Source organism: Balaenoptera acutorostrata, chromosome 18 (genome assembly GCF_949987535.1).
Source record: "Balaenoptera acutorostrata chromosome 18, mBalAcu1.1, whole genome shotgun sequence".
Classification (NCBI taxonomy): domain Eukaryota; kingdom Metazoa; phylum Chordata; class Mammalia; order Artiodactyla; family Balaenopteridae; genus Balaenoptera; species Balaenoptera acutorostrata.
Genome location: NC_080081.1, coordinates 71486288 through 71504547, shown reverse-complemented (window position 1 = coordinate 71504547; position 18260 = coordinate 71486288). Strand labels below are relative to the sequence as shown.

The 18260-nt window shown below is 41.2% G+C and overlaps 2 protein-coding genes across 9 annotated transcripts in view; both read right to left on the bottom strand.

The window, feature by feature from the left end:
* The window catches only part of STARD13 (StAR related lipid transfer domain containing 13), a 389825-nt gene that overhangs the window by 28819 nt on the left and 342746 nt on the right, over window positions 1-18260 (bottom strand). For all 7 annotated transcript variants that reach the window (XM_057533176.1, XM_057533175.1, XM_028161730.2 and 4 more), the window contains one exon: window positions 5243-5306. In XM_057533176.1, the coding sequence (XP_057389159.1) occupies window positions 5243-5306 (64 nt within the window). The remainder of the gene's footprint in view (window positions 1-5242; window positions 5307-18260) is intronic.
* LOC130705628 (zinc finger protein 263-like) lies at window positions 8316-11420 on the bottom strand. 2 transcript variants are annotated; one of them, XM_057533183.1, is made up of 2 exons: window positions 10830-11420; window positions 8316-10574 (listed from the first exon to the last, which is right to left on the bottom strand). In XM_057533183.1, the coding sequence occupies exons 1-2, from the start codon at window positions 11214-11216 to the stop codon at window positions 9162-9164; spliced, it is 1800 nt and encodes a 599-aa protein (XP_057389166.1). In that variant the 5' UTR covers window positions 11217-11420; the 3' UTR covers window positions 8316-9161. The 2 variants fall into 2 exon arrangements, with proteins under 2 accessions (XP_057389166.1, XP_057389165.1); XM_057533182.1 differs by having other exon boundaries at window positions 8316-11420.

The window sequence follows — 18260 nt, the reverse complement described above, 5'->3', positions numbered from 1 at the left end:
TCCAGGGATCCCACATGCCGTGGAGCAACTAAGCCTGCGTGCCACAACTACTGAGCCTGCGAGGCACAAATACTGAGCTTGCATGCCTAGAACCCGTCCACTGCAACAAGAGAAGCTACGTCAATGAGAAGCCAGCACACTGCAACGAAGAGTAGCCCCCGCTCTCTGCAACTAGAGAAAGCCTGAGTGCAGCAAAGAAGACCCACACAGCCAAAAAACAAAACAAAACAAAAAACAAAGAAACATTTTAGATATGCATTTTTCCCTGTGAGTAGTGTTGCTGTCAATCCAACCTAAATTAGATAACAATCAAAAAACTCACTGTCAGGAATACTCATAGTCACAGTGTTTGATTGAAAAGTGCGTACAGACATTTAACATGGGGAATTTCAAAGTAAACTTTTTGTTTAGTTCTGACAGCTGAACAACAAAAAAAGTCATAAGTGCAATCATGATTCTTCATATTAATAGCCTAAGTATACTTTTAATAAAAATATGAACAATTTTTGTAATTCTTTTCTATTTCCTGTTATATTTGTTCCAATTATATTTATTGGAATGCAATTTTGTATCTGTAGAGTCTAATAAAACATTTAGGCTTGTATTTTCTATAACCTTTTATCATTTCATATTTCTAATAATTCCTTTGTAGTGAATTTTACAAACGTTATCTTGGTCAGTGGCAGACTGGAAATTAAAAAAAGAAAAATCAGTCACCATAGACAGTTTACGAAACTTTGTTCTAGATTGAGCAGAGGTCAGAAAACTTTCTGTAAAGGGTCAGATAGTAAATATTTTAGATTTACAGACCATCCAGTCTGTTACAACTACTCAACTCTGCCTTTGCAGCCAAAAGAATGGGTGTGGCTTTGTTCCAATACAACTTTCTTTACAAAAGCAGGAGCACTAGTTTGCTGATCCCGGATCTAGAGATAGGGGAAATCCATATTCTGTGCTTCTCCAGAGAAATCAGCTGGAATCAGATGGGCAAATTTACACAGAATCAGCTTTTAGCTTATTATATGGAAGACTTCTAGTAATTAGGAAAAACCAAACTGCCTTGCAATATAATGAACTCATCACGTCTAGATGCTTACAAACAGAGCCTGAGTGAATTGTGATAGATGCTCTAAAAGTATATCCTCTACTGGATGGGAGACTGGAAAAGATGAGCGAAGATCTAACTCAAAGATCCTATGGTTCTAGGACATTCACATGCAACAGTCTTCAATTCAAGACTATACTCTCCAGCCAAGTGAATGATGGAATGAAATGTAACTTCTTTCATGTGACGCTGCTATTCGGAGCTGCCAGGAGGTGTCTTATTTGGTGGGAGGTTTGAGGTTGTGAAAGGCAGGGGGGCGGGTGGGGAGGACTGGGAGGCAGAGGTCAGGCTCCCTGACAACACCCGCAGCTTCTTTGAAATGCCCACGGCATCCAGGCCGGGAGGTGCTGGCTGCAACGTGGCAATTAGTCATTGTTTCTGTGTGGCTTTCCACCTTTGGTCAGGATTTCAGAGAGCTTTGTTAAAACTATAGCTTTAACCAGAAACTTCTTTTGAAGCTGCTCTTTCTCGCCTGGGAAATCTTAGGTAAGAGTCCTGTGTTTGTACACGTCCCTCTCTTTCCTAATTTAACAGAGATCCTTATGGGAGTTCAGTCTCTGACTTTAGCTTTGTACTCAAAGCTAAACACTATCACATAAACACTAACATAATTAGGGGATTTCAATGTCGTCATAAAGCAAGTGTGAATTCTGTAGGTAATAATGAAGAAGAAACATTTTTCTGAGAAACAGTAGCTTTGCATGTGCCTTGGGGTTTTAAATTTAGATGAAACGCCAGTGTTTGGCTTTTTCTAAAAAATGAGAACATTCTTAGCTGAAATTATATATGCTCCAGAGACAAATGCCAACCAGACACTGCAAACGGAAGGATTTTGTATTTTTTAAACCAAATTTGACCATCTCTATCAACTGGAAACAGGAGCCCATGCAAGTCCACAGCTGTGAGAGGCGGCTAATCCATAGTTATACAGAAATTTAGACGTTTATCTTCCATTAAAGTTGACTGGAGCTGAGTGGCTGAGGCCTCCAGTTCAGAAGCAGGGACCTGCCACTTGCAGCGCTGCAGGGGGAGGAGCCTGAGACCGGAGGCGGGCAACTGCCGACGTCCCCAGGCTCTCAGAAATGCCGGGTTTTAGTGAGTCTTTCAGTGAGGTGCCTGGCCAAGACTGAGGACACTCTTCTCCACCTGACTCTCACAGGGAAGGTAATCTCGATCTTTAGAGGACTGCCTCTCTCTTCTGCAAAGTGGTAAGGCACTATCTTTTCTCTTCTGCAAAGAGGTAAGGTGCGATTTCATTTCTCCTGGTGCTTTACAAGCGAGTGGCATTTGATGTACAGGAAAAGTGCATGCCTAACTAAGTATGAATGAGACTTTACCATCTTTATCTATTTGTGGATTCTTTTTTTTTTTTTCTGCCTTGGGTCAACCCACCAAACTCTTCAGAATTAAACAAAATTAAATGAGAACCAAGTTCAAAGCAGAGCAATGAGATTCATGACTCATTCACTATGAGAGATCCAGAGATAAACTTCCATGAAGACATTAAATAAATCATGGACTTGAGTGCAAGACAGCAAGATATATCCTTCTTCTAAAACAACAATAAAAATACATAATTGTATGTATAGCTGAGGAAACCCTTCCAGGTCTCAGGCCAAGGGTCAGAAGCTCATGCCAATACATTTCTGAATATCTCTGAAACACCAGGAGGGGCAGTTTGTGGCCAGAATAGCTGGGTTCAGATCCTGCCTCTGCTGTTTCTTCGTGGCTCTGGGCAAGTTACTCATCTTCCCTGCCCTTCAATCTCCGCATCTGTGACATGGGGTTAGTGATGAGGAATAGTGCCTGGCACAGAGCGGGCACTGTGGGAGCTTGTTAACCACACCACAGAGCACTGAGCAAGCACACACGGCCCTTCTGAGGCCCAGTGGTCCTGAAGGGAGAAGAATGACTGTGGCCCTGGACGGCTAAGCCATTTGGGGATGACATTCTGCAGAATTAAACATGTCTGGGCCTCTGCAGATTAGAGATGAACATTATATTTCTATTTCTTGGATTGATTAAAATGGGGACATACACAGAGGAAATGCTACTGTCTTTTTCTTTTTTTTTCTTCCAAACAAACTAATTCCAAAGTTGGTTGAAGCTCCCTGTGGTGCTTGGTTCTCAAGTTTCACTTTCTATTTTTGATCATTTGGCCAGTTCTAGCCTGTATTTATTTTTGGTATTTTTTTGCAGTAAAATAAAGGACTAGCCTATGACTCGGGCAAGGGACAGATCATGGGAACACGTGCCACCACCAGGGTCTCCTGCATAGTTACTTAGACCACAGTCCCAGATGCTGGTCATGATTGAGATTCACAAGTGGGTGGAGATCACCCACTGGATTTATTTATTTCAAAATTCAGGCCATGAGTCCCCAATTTACAATGTGTAAAGCAATATTTTATTCAAGTGCATGCATCTGTGGGGCCTACAGCTAAGTAGGGGCTGTAAGGGTGTGTGCCACTATATCCAACATAAGGAATAAATTAAGAATGTCAAAATACTGAAGTGACCAATTTACAGAGGAGCTTTTGTGAAGGTAACAGAGCCTAGCAAATGTTATTGAAGCCTATCTCACATGTGGGTTTTGAAATGCTGGCAATAAGGGAAGAATCCAATCACACGACTTGGTTGGAAACAAATCGTTAGTTTTTGGCATTTGCTTTTGTGATACACAGCAGCTAAGGATCTGCACCGGCAGTGTACAGACCAGCCACACAGGCGTGGCTATGCTCGGTTTAATAAGAACCATGTGTTACAACCAAATAGTGTGTATGCTTCTCAAGGGGTCTATTCAGCCAGATGGCTGTTGGGATATTTATTCCCACATTTAAACTTTTTCTTTGACCTGGACAAATTGCTCATGTTTTAATATATTCTCTGGATACTGTTTTTCACCATTTTACCTCCTTAGCTTAAATCTTTGGCTCCTAGCTCAAACCCTAAATTGTTTTGAAGGTGAGGTCAACCAAAATTCATTCGCGCTTTTTTTGGGTGCTATTTTAGAGCAGAATTCAGGTTAAAGTTATTTTTAAAGATTAGGTTACTCAGGAGTGACTTAAAATCCATGGGCTGTAATGACTTTTCTGTGTAGACCAGAATAAAGAACACTTTCTTTTGACTCAAAGATGTTTTCTCTGCTTCTTCAAAATATACTAAGGCTTGACTTGTTACATACTGAAGATGTGAAATGAAAAAAGTAGTTAACGATTTCAATTCTGAGTTTCCTAAAAGGATCAATTCAGTGAGAAAGAGAGGTCTTTCAGCGCAGTGGTTAGGGGCCTCGGTTTTGGAGTTATAGACACACCTGAAATTGAAACCCTGCTCCTCCACTGGTTGAAAGATCACGGGCAAGGGACTTAACCTGTTCAGGTTTTATTTTCCTTCTCTAGAAAACAGAGAATCCCTATCGCAATGGATTAAATGCCATAACCTAGCTCGTGGAAAACAGTAAGTGCTCAATAAAGTACAGCTTTGTTTCAGAACCGAAATCTCCAGTCTTATTCCTACAGAGGAAAGAGCACGTGCAAAGTCCTAGAAGAGGGAGGGAGCATACTGGCTCGTAAAACTGAAGGACATTCCCTGTGACCAGAGAAAAGTGCAAGGGGCGAGAATGGAAAGATGGGGCAGGTTCTGAATCTTGCTGTTACACTCTCACCCGACCCCTCAACCATGATGAAACAAACCTGCCTGACAATGAATGCATCTTGACTGCACTTGAAAATAAAATGCCACAGGAAAGAATGAGGCAGAAGACACTTGGCCCCATAGATTATTTTCTGCATTCTCTTAATCTACAAATCACTGTGGAGAATTTGGGTCTAATATGGAGTGGATATTTACAGCTAAAACTTCTGAAAGATTATTGTAAACAGTTAAGGTATTTTACATTTTTATGCAAACCCTCTGATAAAACTAAATCAAAATGAAACAGTGAAACAAACAGACGTCAGCCTAGATATATAATAGACTTACTTATAATGTTTATGATATAATGGGATATTTGGAGAACAAACAGACGGTCGGGCATTTCAGAATTTTGCTTCAGTTCATGTTGTTTTTCATTTGTGAATGCAAGCTTCTCCTATTGGTATAGCCATGGTCTCAGTAAGGTGTAGTAAGGTTACCTACCTTTTTCCTTTGGAAGTTCACATCAAGTTTCATTGAGGCACACTTGTTCAAGGTATTTAGTCGTCTAAAAAGAAAGAAAAATGTGATGATTGCTACCACTAATGAACCTAAATCTTCTTTCCAGTTTGATAATTCTCATTGATTGCCAGTGAAGTTGAAAGTGCAGAAACAACCAATCATGTCCGAAGAAAGGACTGTACCCAGAGAAGGCACACAGTAAAAGAGTTCCCATTTGTTCTCCAGCCTCCAGACCTGAGAGGACCTTCCATGAAGCCTACCAATCCCTGCCCCTTCCCTTTCCTGGCTTCTCTTTCCACTGTTCTTGGAAGCCGTGAACACTTAGTTTTAGCCATACTTTCACCAGTCCCTCAATTCGTCTGCCACCTTGACCTTCCATCCAGTCTATCCTACTAATCCCCAAATTTGGATCAACTCAGCCATCTGTCTTCTCTTCTGCTCTTGGGTAATAGTGCTGAATTACACATGCCATGGACTGAACTGTGTCCTCCTCAAACTCATACACTGAAGCCCTAAACCCCAATGTGATTGTATTTGGAGTAAGAAGTAATAAAGGTTAAATGAAGTCATAAGGTGGAGCCCTGCTCCAACAAGATTAACGTCTGCAAAGGGAAGAGACACCAGAGCGCTCCCTCCCTCTCTCTCAATCGCCATGGGAGGACACGGCAAGAAGGTGGCTGTCTGCAAGCCAGGAGGAAAGTCCTTACCAGGAACCAAACCCTGTGGGCGCCTTGATCTTGGACTTTCCAGCCTCCAGAACTGTGAGAAAATAAACCTCTGTTGTTTAAGACACCCAGCCTGTGGTATTTTGTTATGGCAGCCCGTGCTGACTAATATATACATTTTGAAATTCTCCCTCAGCTGGGCTCCTCAAATTGCTACCCAGCATTTATTTCATTTTTTGTCTCTGGTCAGCATCCATTCTCAGATAATGAAAACTATCCGAATCCCTCAACAGATGACTTAGCCACAATTGCCAGTGAGAAAATACAGCTTAAGTCACTAATTCTTTCCTTCATCATATAAAAGAGATGCTCCTATTCTTTTCAAAGCTAACACTTTATCATGTGTCTGATTTCAACATCCACCACTTCATCTGGGACTTTGACACCTCATTTATTCCCTCTCACCTCAGCAGACTCTTAACTGTTTTTGTTTTTGTTTTTGTCTAAGCTCATCCCTGTCATGAACAAATTGACTAACCAATTAGTTAGCAACCTAAATAACCATAATCAAGCAAACTACCAATTTTCCTTCAATCTTATCTTTCCATCAAGCAACTCTACTCACCATCCTGACATCCCCTTCCTTATATTATTCAGTTTGCTGAGAACATCCTTAATTTTCATTCACTCTTCAACCCACTGCAATCTAATCTCATGAAATTCTCTTTGCAAATGCCTTTATTATTTTGTTTTATTTGATTTTTTTTTTTTTAATCATAGCATATGGTTTAAGGAGTCAAACATTACCCCTCATGTCCTTTTCCATTTACCAGTCTTTGGAGGCAACTAAAGTGTTTCTTTTGGTGTTTACTTCCAGCAACATGTATATGCTGTTACTTCTTGATTTTTCAGTTTAAGTCATTATCTGTTGACTTTGTTCTATGAAAGATAAAGTTTTTTTTTACTACGCATTCCCCCCTCATCCTCCTACATGCACATTTGCACCCTTTGCCTCTTATATAGTTGTCATAATTTTGTAATTTTTTGATAAATCAATATTTAGTGTTTATTTTCTTATGACCATGTAAATGCTATTCACATGTATATCATGCTCTGATTACTCTTCCTTTCATTCTAAACTTTTCATTATCCCAGGAGTTAATAAGCATCTTATTTGCTTCCTCAGTTTTCTGTGTACTTATCCTTAAATTCAAACTCAAACACTTCCCTAATTATGTAAATCTCTAAATGTGTTAAAATATATCAGTCTATCTAATTTCCTTGGAGATGTCTTTCTCAGAGCCTTCTGACCTGTTCTAGTTGGGGTTTGCTATTTTTTTTTTTTTTTCTTTTTAAATCATGGGCTGATTAGATTTCTCAGAACTCAGATTCTTCTTGAGTGTGTTTTCCAATGCTCTGGAGCTGAGTTACAAAAGAGGCCTGGGGATCTCAATGTTTGGAATATAGGTAGACTGTCAATGGAGCCCCCATTTTCAATAGAGTATTCCATTTTCAGCGGTGTCTGATGTCCCTCAGTCCAGCCTCTCCAGAGAGTAAACTTCCAGTCTTGTGCTGATGGTTAGGGAGAGAAGTCAGCAAGATTTAGCTTGCGGAGTGGCTCAACGGCTCTACCTACTTTAAAATAGAATTTCAGGACTTCTCTGGTGGTTCAGTGGGTAAGACTCTGTGCTCCCAAAGCAGGGGGCCTGGGTTCGATCCCTGGTAAGGGAACTAGATCCCACATGCATGCCACAACTAGGAGTCCGCATGTCTCAACTAAGAATCGCACACCACAACTAAGAAGTCTGCATGCTGCAACTTAGAGCCCTCATGCCACAACTAAGAGTTGGCACGCCACAACAAAAGATCCTGCATGCTGCAACAAAGATCCTGAGAGCCGCAACTAAGACCCGGTGCAGCCAAAAATAAATAAATAAATAAATAAATAAATAATAAATACATATTTTAAAAAATAAAATAGAATTTCAAACAACCCTCTTTTTTTTTTATAAATTTTAAAAAATTTATTTTATTTTTATTTTTGGCTATGTTGGGTCTTCGTTGCTGCATGCACGCTTTTTCTAGTTGCGGCGAGTGGGGCCACTCTTCGTTGTGGTGCGCAGGCTTCTCATTGCGGTGGCTTCTCCTGTTGTGGAGCACGGGCTCTAGGCATGCGGGCTTCAGTAGTTGCAGCACCTCGGCTCAGTAGTTGTGTCTCACGGGCTCTAGAGCACAGGCTCAGTAGTTGTGGCGCACGGGCTTAGTTGCTCCGCGGCATGTGGGATCTTCCCGGACCAGGGGTCGAACCTGTGTTCCCTGCGCTGGCAGGCGGATTCTGAATCAGTGCGCCACCAGGGAAGTCCCAACCCTCTTCTTTTTTTTTTCCTGAAGATATTTATTACCATCCAAACATATTTTCAACAGGGAAAGGCGTGATTCCTAATTTCCCCAGGATCCACGTTTTCAAAGTCTCCCAGGGAACCCACCTTTCATGGAACCCTCTGAGGACTTGATCTCTGCAAAGGGTAAACTAATTAAGACCCCGGTTTCCTCTGCCAATTCCTGGGCTGACCTGCAAATTCCATCTTACTATTTCTCTTAGGTCTCTGGTTCCTTTTTGTTTGAGGTGACAATTACATGCATGACCTGCCAATGAGCCCTACTGTCAGGCCACTGAGGGCACTGTGGTGGCTGCCCGGGATTGCTTGTGGCTTCTCAGCCAGGACTTCAGAAGAGCTGCAACTCACCACCAGTCTTTCGGTGCCTCCAGCTGATCTCCCAGGAGACCTGGCCCCTCTTCTTTGGTCTCAAGGGCTTCAGGAGCCCAAAAGCTCCTGATGAATGTCCCAAGTGAGGAAGCAATACCAGGAAGTCTGTGGATTCCCAAAGTTGTTGGGATACACACTGGACACAGTAAGGCACCCAAGTCTCAAGTTGGCTAAATATGCTGAGGGGGTAGGTGTGCCCTGAGACTGGAAGAACTTCAGAGGGGATTCCACCCTGAGAGGGTCACTTCAAAGACTTGCCATCCTCACGAGTTCCAACAGAATTCCTTTTCAGTTTTCCGCTAATCCTTTGCTGCCTCTGCACCTCCCTCACAACGACCCTCCCCTGGTTCCTCTTTGGAGTAATTACCTTAAAGATGCAGATCATGCTGGGTAAGGAATACCAGCTCTTAACAAGAGGCCCCTCTGAATATGCCACCTTATCTGGGCCCAAAAGAAATCCCATTGTTTCTATCCAGTGTGAGTTCTCTGATGACTCATAAGGCGTGAACTCCGAGAAAAGCTTTCTCCACATTCGGAACATTTATAGGGTCTCTCTCCTGTATGGGTTCTCAGATGACGAATCCGATTGGAGCTGTGAGAGAAACTGTCTCCACACTCATGACAGGTATAGGGTTTCTCTCCCGTGTGAATTCTCTGGTGTCTGATTAAGTTGGATCTATGAGAGAAGTTTTCCCCACAGAGGGTACATTTATATGGTTTCTCTCCTGTGTGTGTTCTCTGGTGTCTGGTGAGGTGCATGCCCTGCCGGAAGCTTTTCCCACAAGTTAAACACTGAAAGAGTTTCTTCTCTGCCTTGTGGGTCCCATGATTGGCAAGAAAGAGGGTGCTGTCACTCACTGCTTCCCCACACTCAGAGAAGGGGTACAGCCTCTCTTTCTCGTGAGTTCTTTCGTGAATGACAAGGTGAGAACTGCGAGAGAAACTTTTCCCACACTCGGAACACTTATAAGGTCTCTCTCCTGTGTGAATTCTCTGGTGCCTAAGGAGGTTGGAACTGTGAGCAAAGATCTCCCCGCACTCAGGGCACTTGTAGGGCTTTTCACCTGTGTGCGTTCTCTGGTGCCTGTGGAGGTTGGAGTTGCAAGAGAAGCTCTTTCCACACTCGTTACATTGATAGGGCTTCTCGCCTGTGTGGGTACGCTGATGCCGAGTCAGGTGGGTATTCTGACTGAAGCTTTTTCCACAGTCGGGGCACTTATGGCCCTCCTCTCCCAAGTGTGCTCTGTGTAGTGACAAAAAGTGTGGATTCCTGCCGAAGATTTCAGCACGCCCCACACCCATACACAGTCTTTCTGCTGCATGTATTCTCTGGTGCCTAATCAGGTTCGAGTTGTTAGAGAAATTTTTGCCACACAAGGGACATAAATGGAGCTTCTTCGGCCGCAGTTCCTTTGGCCGCCCCAGTTCTCTGCAACTTGTGGCTCCCACTAAGGACTGCTCCATCCGAACCTCTGGGGGAGGCTCCCAATGCTCTTCGGCCCTGTCACGAGGCCTTCCCTGCTCAGGACTCCAGGGTACCTCCCCTCCGGCCTGGCCAGGCAGCAGCGCCCGAGGGTGGATGCTCTCAGGGCAAACGGACTGAGCACTTTCTTCCAGGTTGTCAAATTTCTCTTCCCCTGGAGCTGGGCTCCTGGGGCTCAGGCCCTCCTTGCAAGTCTGGACACTGGGATCCCAGGGCTTTCCTTCTTGTTCCACCTGGGTGCTCAGGGCCTCCTGACTGGGAACCTGAGACTCCAGTGAGTCCACATTCTCATAACTCTCCTGCACCGTGTCCTGGGAGAGGGCCCTCTTACTAGGATGCTGATGCCCCCACTCCTCCTGGGAGATGTACATAGCCACGTCCTCTAAGCTCTCAGGCAACTGGGGCCCAGTCAGCTCCTTGTCTTCCATGTTTCCTTCGGGAGGAAAGAGAGAAAGCCAGGGAGCAGATAATGCCCTCTCCTTTACAGTCTGGGGATCCCTTTTGGGGCTGGGGCCTAGCAGCTCCTGCAGCCTGCGGCCAGGGCTTCGCTCAGTCTCCATTGGCTCCAGCTTGAAGCTCGGTGACTCTCGTGCTGTTTCCAGAGGCAAAGGCTCCTCCAAAAGCACTTCTGTTCCCCGCCCATGGTTTGTCACCTGTTGCCTCAGTCTCCCAAGCTCTTTCTGCATATCCTCCACCAGAGTCACCGCTTCCTCGCCGCTCTCCGGATGCAGCTCCTGCACCCTGCTCTGGATCTCCTGGGGCAGGATGGTCAGAAACTGCTCCAGCACCAACACCTCCAGGATCTGCTCCTTGGTACGCATCTCAGGCCGCAGCCACCCATGGCAAAGCTCGTGGAGCCGACTGAGGGCTTCCCGGGGCCCAGCGGCCTCTTGGAAGCGGAACCGTCTGAAGCGCTGATGGGAGGCCTCCGGATTGGGTCCTGGGTCTGTCGGGGGCAGCTCCTGGCTCCAGGCGAAGTCCTCCTCCAGTTTCACTATCAGGAGCCCTTCCCGGTCCTGGAAGCCCGGACCCGACGCCATCTTCAGGTCCCCACACCGCCTTGGCCCCTAAACCAGCTGCGCCCAGTTAGGAAGGCGCCCCGGGCCCCGCGCAAGGATGGCGGGCGTCCACAAGAGCCGGGGGCCCCGAAGCCCCAAATCCCGGCCGAGGAGCCCGGCTCCAGGGCGGGCGCAGCCGGCTCCGGCGCCTCGGCGTCAGTCGTTTGCAGGCGCCGCCGCACCACCCCCTGGCCCGCCCCCCCCCCAACCCTCTTCTTTTTGACTCACCTTCAATCTCACTTCATATTTTTTATTTTTAGGATTTCTGTAGTGAAAACTGAGTTATTTTATGACTTTGTCCACTGACCACTTAGATTTTGTTTCTTGCGCTTGTCAAATCCTCTACCATATATTTTTGTTTTTCTGCTTTGAAAATTTGGTAACTGTGATTTCTCTCTCTCTGTATGGACATTTGCTTTCATAAAGGAATATCTCTTTGTAAATTAGTGGAAATTTAGAAGCAGCAAGTTCAGTTGCAAAACGTCCCATCTTTTTTTTTTTTATTAACATCTTTATTGGAGTATAATTGCTTTACAATGGTGTGTTAGTTTCTGCTTTATAATGAAGTGAATCAGTTATACATATACATATGTCCCCATATGTCTTCCCTCTTGCATCTCCCTCCCTCCCACCCTCCCTATCCCACCCCTCTAGGTGGTCACAAAGCACCGAGCTGATCTCCCTGTGCTATGCGGCTGCTTCCCACTAGCTATCTATTTTACATTTGGTAGTGTATATATATGTCCATGCCACTGTATCACTTTGTCCCAGCTTACCCTTCCCCCTCCCCATATCCTCAAGTCCATTCTCTAGTAGGTCTGCATCTTTATTCCCATCTTGCCCCTAGGTTCTTCTGATCATTTATTTTTTTTAGATTCCATATATATGTGTTAGCATACGGTATTTGTTTTTCTCTTTCTGACTTACTTCACTCTGTATGACAGTCTCTAGGTCCATCCACCTCACTACAAATAACTCAGTTTCATTCCTTTTTATGGCTGAGTAATATTCCATTGTATATATGTAAAACCTCCCACCTTTGACTGATGACTTTTTTTTGTATTCTGGTTATACACAGATCTTAAGTTTTCAGTTCAGTGAGTTTTGGCAATTGTAACTACCCTTGAACAAGATAAAGAACATTTCTTGACGTCAGAAAGTCCTCCTGTGCTCCTTTACTGTCAGTTTTCCCTACCACCACATCCCCTCCCACCACTCCCAAGGATATCCTCTTTCTCATTTCTATCATTTATAGGTTGGTTTTGCCAATTCTTGGTCATCATATAAATGGAATCATACAGTATGTATTTTGTGTGTGTCTGGCTTTTTCCACTCATCACAATGTTTTTGATATTAATTTGTGTTGTGTATAGCAATAATCATTCCTTTTAATTACTGAGTAGTATTCTATGGTATGAAGATATATAATGGGTTTACCCCATGGACACTGGGCTCTTTCCAGTTTTGACCAATGAGTTTTTAATCACCGAATTCCATAGTCTCTTTCTAGCAAAGACCTATCTGTAGCAATGTGCACTAATTGGCACTCACCTTCCTTGAAACTCTTCTGGTCTTCGGCATTCAAGATGATGAATCCTCTCATCTCTCTAAACACTATCTCCTTCCTGTCACCAAGCAATACTTGCACCTTAACTATTGATATTTTTTAGAATTCAGACTGTGGTTCTTGTTCTTTTTACTCTGCACAAGCATAATGAGATATCTCATCTTAAAATAAACTAGACTCGGATGATGCCCATCCTCTTTCTCTAGCGTGGACATCTCACCTGAGCTCCAGAGCTACATTCCCAACTACTCACTAGTCTCATCCATCTGTGGGGTCCTCCTGGCCCCTCAAACACACCTATTAAAACTGAACTCACTGCATTCTCTCCAAAACCTGTTTTTCTATTTGAAGTCTTGTCTTGATTAAGAGCATCACCACTAAGCCACCCAAACCAGAAAATGGAGTCAACTTGAGACTCTTCTTCTTCAAGGTCTACATTCATTTGAGCATCAAGTCCTATCAATTATACCTCCATGATATCTTTGAAATCTTGCCTCTCCTTGGTCCTGCGCTCAGTCCCTTCTCATCTTTTCCTTAGAGTCAGGCAACAGCCTTTTAAATTGGTTTCACTAATGCTTCACACTGAAACCAGTTCTATTTCTCAACTTTTTATCATGTCACTTATTTACTTAAAAAAATTTGATGATTATATTCATTTTCAGCCATCTCCAGTTTACCCACTCACTAGACAGTCATTAGTGTCAAATATGATAGGCAGTTATGGATTAGAAGCTGACCATCTAGTCTGAAGCTGTCTTCTGCAGGTTCTTGGCCTTTGCTCCTATAACTGACAGCCTGTTTTTTTTGGCCAGTTCCACATGTATTAACATCTCTACCTAAGAGCTAAGAGTGGTATGTTAAGTGCATTATATACAGTTGACCTTTGAACAACATAGGTTTGAATTGTGTGGGTCCACTTACACACACACCTTTTTTTTCCAATAAATACACTGGAAAATATTTTGAGATTTGCAACATTTTGAAAAAACTTGCAGATGAACTCCTTAGCCTAGAAATATCGAAAAAATTGAGAAAAAGGTATGTCATGAATGCATAAAATACATGTAGATACTAGTCTATCCTTACATAGGCACAAGGTGATATTTAATATAAAATCAGCAATGTATTAGTTTTCTTGCTGTTTTATAACTTTGCTTTCAAAAAATCACATTACCATACAATATGCCTCTTTCTCACTGGAGAAATTGCATATCTGTCTATCATCACAAGGAAGTGGTTTTTAAAAAAAGTAACAATGTTTCCAGTACTGGACTATGAATATAGATGCAGTACTTATGCCATAAAAATTTTATAATGATTCATTCATTAGTGTGTAGGCTAAGCTACCGTGAAGCAATCCTGTCAATTAAACTAGGCTACCATAAGGCATTCATATTGCTGCTTCTTTGTTATCAACACATGAATCGTTATACCTCTAAATAAATATGAATTTCTTTTTCACATTATCTTTTCATTTTTGATGTGTTAGTAACATGTATAACGTCTGCAATGTTTTGTATCATATAAACCAATATTCATGTAGGTACCAACACACGTCTTGTAAGCAGACGACATGAACTTACAGTATCGAAAAATACAGTACAGCACTGTAAATATACTTTCTCCTTTTTATGATTTTCTTAATAACATTTTCTTTTCTCTAGCTTACTCTATTGTAAGAATACAATGTATAACACATATACAAAATATGTGTTAATTGACTGTTTATGTTATTGATAAGGCTTCTGATCAACAGTAGGCTATGAGTTAAAATTTTAGGGAACCAAAAGTTAAATGTGAATTTTGACTTAGTGGGGGGTCAGCAACCCTAGCCCTTGCATTGTTCAAGAGTCAACTGTACATTGGTCAAGGCATATATATATCTATATATCTATATATCTATATCTATATCTATATATATATCTCTCTCCTCAGTTGGAAGTTCTGATATATACCTAAATAAGTTGATGTTTCTCATTGGCAGCTCTGTAATAAGTTTGTTTAGGAAGGATTCTCTGTTATTTATAAAATTTACTTATCTAACAAACTTGTTATTCCATTATGGTTTGGAAACACAAACAAACTATTTTATTCTACACAAAAGTTTTTTACCTACTGCGTATACAAAAGTCATCAAATGGTTCATGCTTTACATACCACATACTTGAATATGCTTTATACTTTCTGACACACATAGGAAGTTTATTTATTATTTTTTAAAGCTAGAGACTCTAACATTTAACTATCTAGATTCAGATCCTTTTATCTCCTCTAAACTCAGATATTTGCTTGTGTCTTAAGAATTGCTCCTCTATTTGGAGAAAATGTTTTCAAAACATATATCTCATAAAAGACTCGTATGCAGAATACATAGAGAACTCTTAAATTCCGTAAGTCACAAAACCTGATTTAGAAAATGGGTAATATATTTGAACAGACACTTCTAAAAGAAGATATACAAATGGCAAATAAGTAAATGAAAAGATGCTCAACATCATTCGTCATTGGAGAAATACAAATTAAAATCATAATGAAATACCACTACACACACACTAGAATGTCTAAATTAAAAATACTTACAATACTAAATTTTACAAGAATATAGAACCACTGAAACTTCTAAAGGGGTACGGCCTCTTTGGAAAACAGCTCATCCACTTCTTATAAAATTAAACATATTTTTAGCATCTGACCCAACAATTGCACTCTTAGTTATTTATCCAAGATAAAATAAATCATACATCCATATAAAGACATATATTTGAATGTTTGTAGCAGCTTTATTCACAAAATAGGCAAAAAGTGGCAATAATCCAAATGTCCATCAAAAGGCAAATGGATAAAAAATTGTTGTATATCCATATAATGAAGTACTCAACAATACAAAGGCACTAACTCCTAATACATACAGCAACATGGATGAACCTCAGAGGCACTATGCAGATTGAAAGAAGCCAAATACAAAGTGGGTACACTATATGATTGCATCTATAAAAAATTTTACCAAAGGTAAAAGTGTAGTGACAGAGAACAGTTCAGTGGTTGCCAGTGTGGCAATGGAAATGCTCCATACCATGACTGTGGTGATAGTTACATAACATAACCATATATATTTGACAAAACTCGTCCAATTGTATTCTTTAAGTTGGTGAATTTTTTTGAACATAAGTTATACTTCAAAAAAGCTGAATAAAAATAATGCAAGTGGGTAACACCAGTGGGAATGGTGGAGTAAAGATCTCCAAAATTCTGCTCTTCCATAAAAACAACAAAAATACTGGCAAAAATTGTCAAAATCAACTTTTTAGGAAAATCTGGAAATTAATAAATGCTTGCAACAATCCAAGTAGTGCCTATGTAAGAAAAATTACTGAATCTATGTAAGAACAGTGAGCTCTGTGGCACTTGAACGTGCCCTTTTTTTCTCAGCTCTGCAGGAGCTCTGAAAAGCCAACAGGCATCACAATCAGAGGAGTTGTGAAAACCAGCAGCCTAGCAGGCACTGGAGAGGGCAGAATGGGTTTGACCTTCCCCAAAGGTCCATTTTTAAAGAATTATCATTATTTGAGCTGTCTGGCAATTCACTGAATGCCCCCATTCACAGGGCTTATCTTTATTTAACCTGACACTGAGCTCATCACTGAGAAAAGCTTTTTCCCAGGGTGTTTGTCAAAAACTATCAGTGGCAATTATTTAACACCATAGCTGCCTGAAGTGGTGATAACAGTTGAACCAAACAAGATGTGTACCAAAAGGAATGAAAGGAATAGCTGGGGAAATGAGATACCCATAGGGAATAAGAAAAGTTCTGACATATTCTTAGGAATCTAGAAGGCCAAGCACATGTGCAGAACTGTGTGCATACCTAGGAATGACCTGAGAAGGTCTAATTTCTATCCTCTGGCTGACCTTGATGATCTGCACAAGCAGGAAATAAAGCCTGAGACAGAGTTACCAAATTCCTGCTGGAGCACTGAAACCATAGCCCAGTATGCACAAACTGTCCCTTGGCAAAGGCCAGCAGACATACTGGTTCAAGACATTTAAGGAAATCTCTGTCCAATCATTTGCAGACCACTAAGCTAACTGAGTACAGACTTCCATGGTCATACAAAGGATTCAGACTTTACATAATTAGTTGAAGAATGTCACTAAACAAACAGCAACAATAACAACAAACTTTGGGGAGGAGGGGATCTGATTTTGAGAGTTGCCTCATTTATAATGTTTACAATGTCTAGTTTTAAACAGAAAATTATAAGACAACAAACTGATTCTAAAGTTTATATGGAGAGGCAAAAGACCCCGAATAGCCAACAAAGTCTTGAAGCAGAAGAACAAAGTTGGAGAATTGACACTATTCAACTTCCAGACTTACCATAAAGCTACAGTAATCAAGACAGTATGATATTGGTGAAAGAAGAGATGAACAGAATAATGGAACAGAATAGAGAGCCCAGAAATAGACCCACACAAATATAGCCAACTGATCTTTGACAAAGGAGTAAAGGCAATACAATGGAAACAGGTTTTCAACAATGTTGAAAGAACTATATATCCACATGCAAAAAAAAGTCAGTCTAGACATAGATCTTATACTCTTCACAAAAATTAACTCAAAATGGATCACAGATCTAAATGTAAGCACAGAACTGTAACACTCCTAGAAGATAACATAGGAGAATATCTATATGACCTTAGGTTTAGTGATGACTTTCTAGATACATCAAAGTCACGATCTATGAAATAAATACTTGATAAACTGGACTTCATTAAAATTAAAAACTTCTGATCTGTGAAAGAAACTGTCAAGTGTATGAGAAGCTATGCTGTAGGCTTAGGGAAAATATTTGTAAAAATCATATCTGATAAAGGACTGTTATCTAAAACATACGAAGAACTCTTAAAACTCAAAATAATAAAATAAACAATCCAATTAAAAAAAGAGACCAAAAATCTGAACAGTTACCTCATCCAAAGGATACACTGATGGCAAATAAGCATATGAAAAGATGCTGTATGTCATATATCATTAGAAAATTACAAATTAAAACAACCATGAGATACCACTACACACCTACTAGAATGACAAAATTCTAAAACACTGGTATTACCAAATTCTGGCTAGGATGAGGAACAACAGAAACTCTCATTCATTGCTGGTGGGAATGCAAAATGGTACAGCCCCTTTCGAAGACAGTTTGGCAGTTTTTTATAAAAACTAAACATACTCTTAGTATACATTCCAGTAGTTTGCACTCCTAGGTACTTACGCAAAGAGTTGAAAACTTATCGCACACAAAAACTTGCACGGGAATTTTTTTTAAGCCATAAAGACAAATATTATATTTCTAAAAGACATATGTACTCAAAATATAAAACAATGTGACAAAACTTTTGAAGCCAACATGTCCACAGTACAAATGGGTGTGAGATGACATTGCACAGGAATGTTTATA

What these genes read in the sequence shown, in the direction of transcription:
- LOC130705628 (XM_057533182.1), bottom strand. Translation starts at nt 11,216, where the DNA reads ATGGCGTCGGGTCCGGGCTTCCAGGACCGGGAAGGGCTCCTGATAGTG.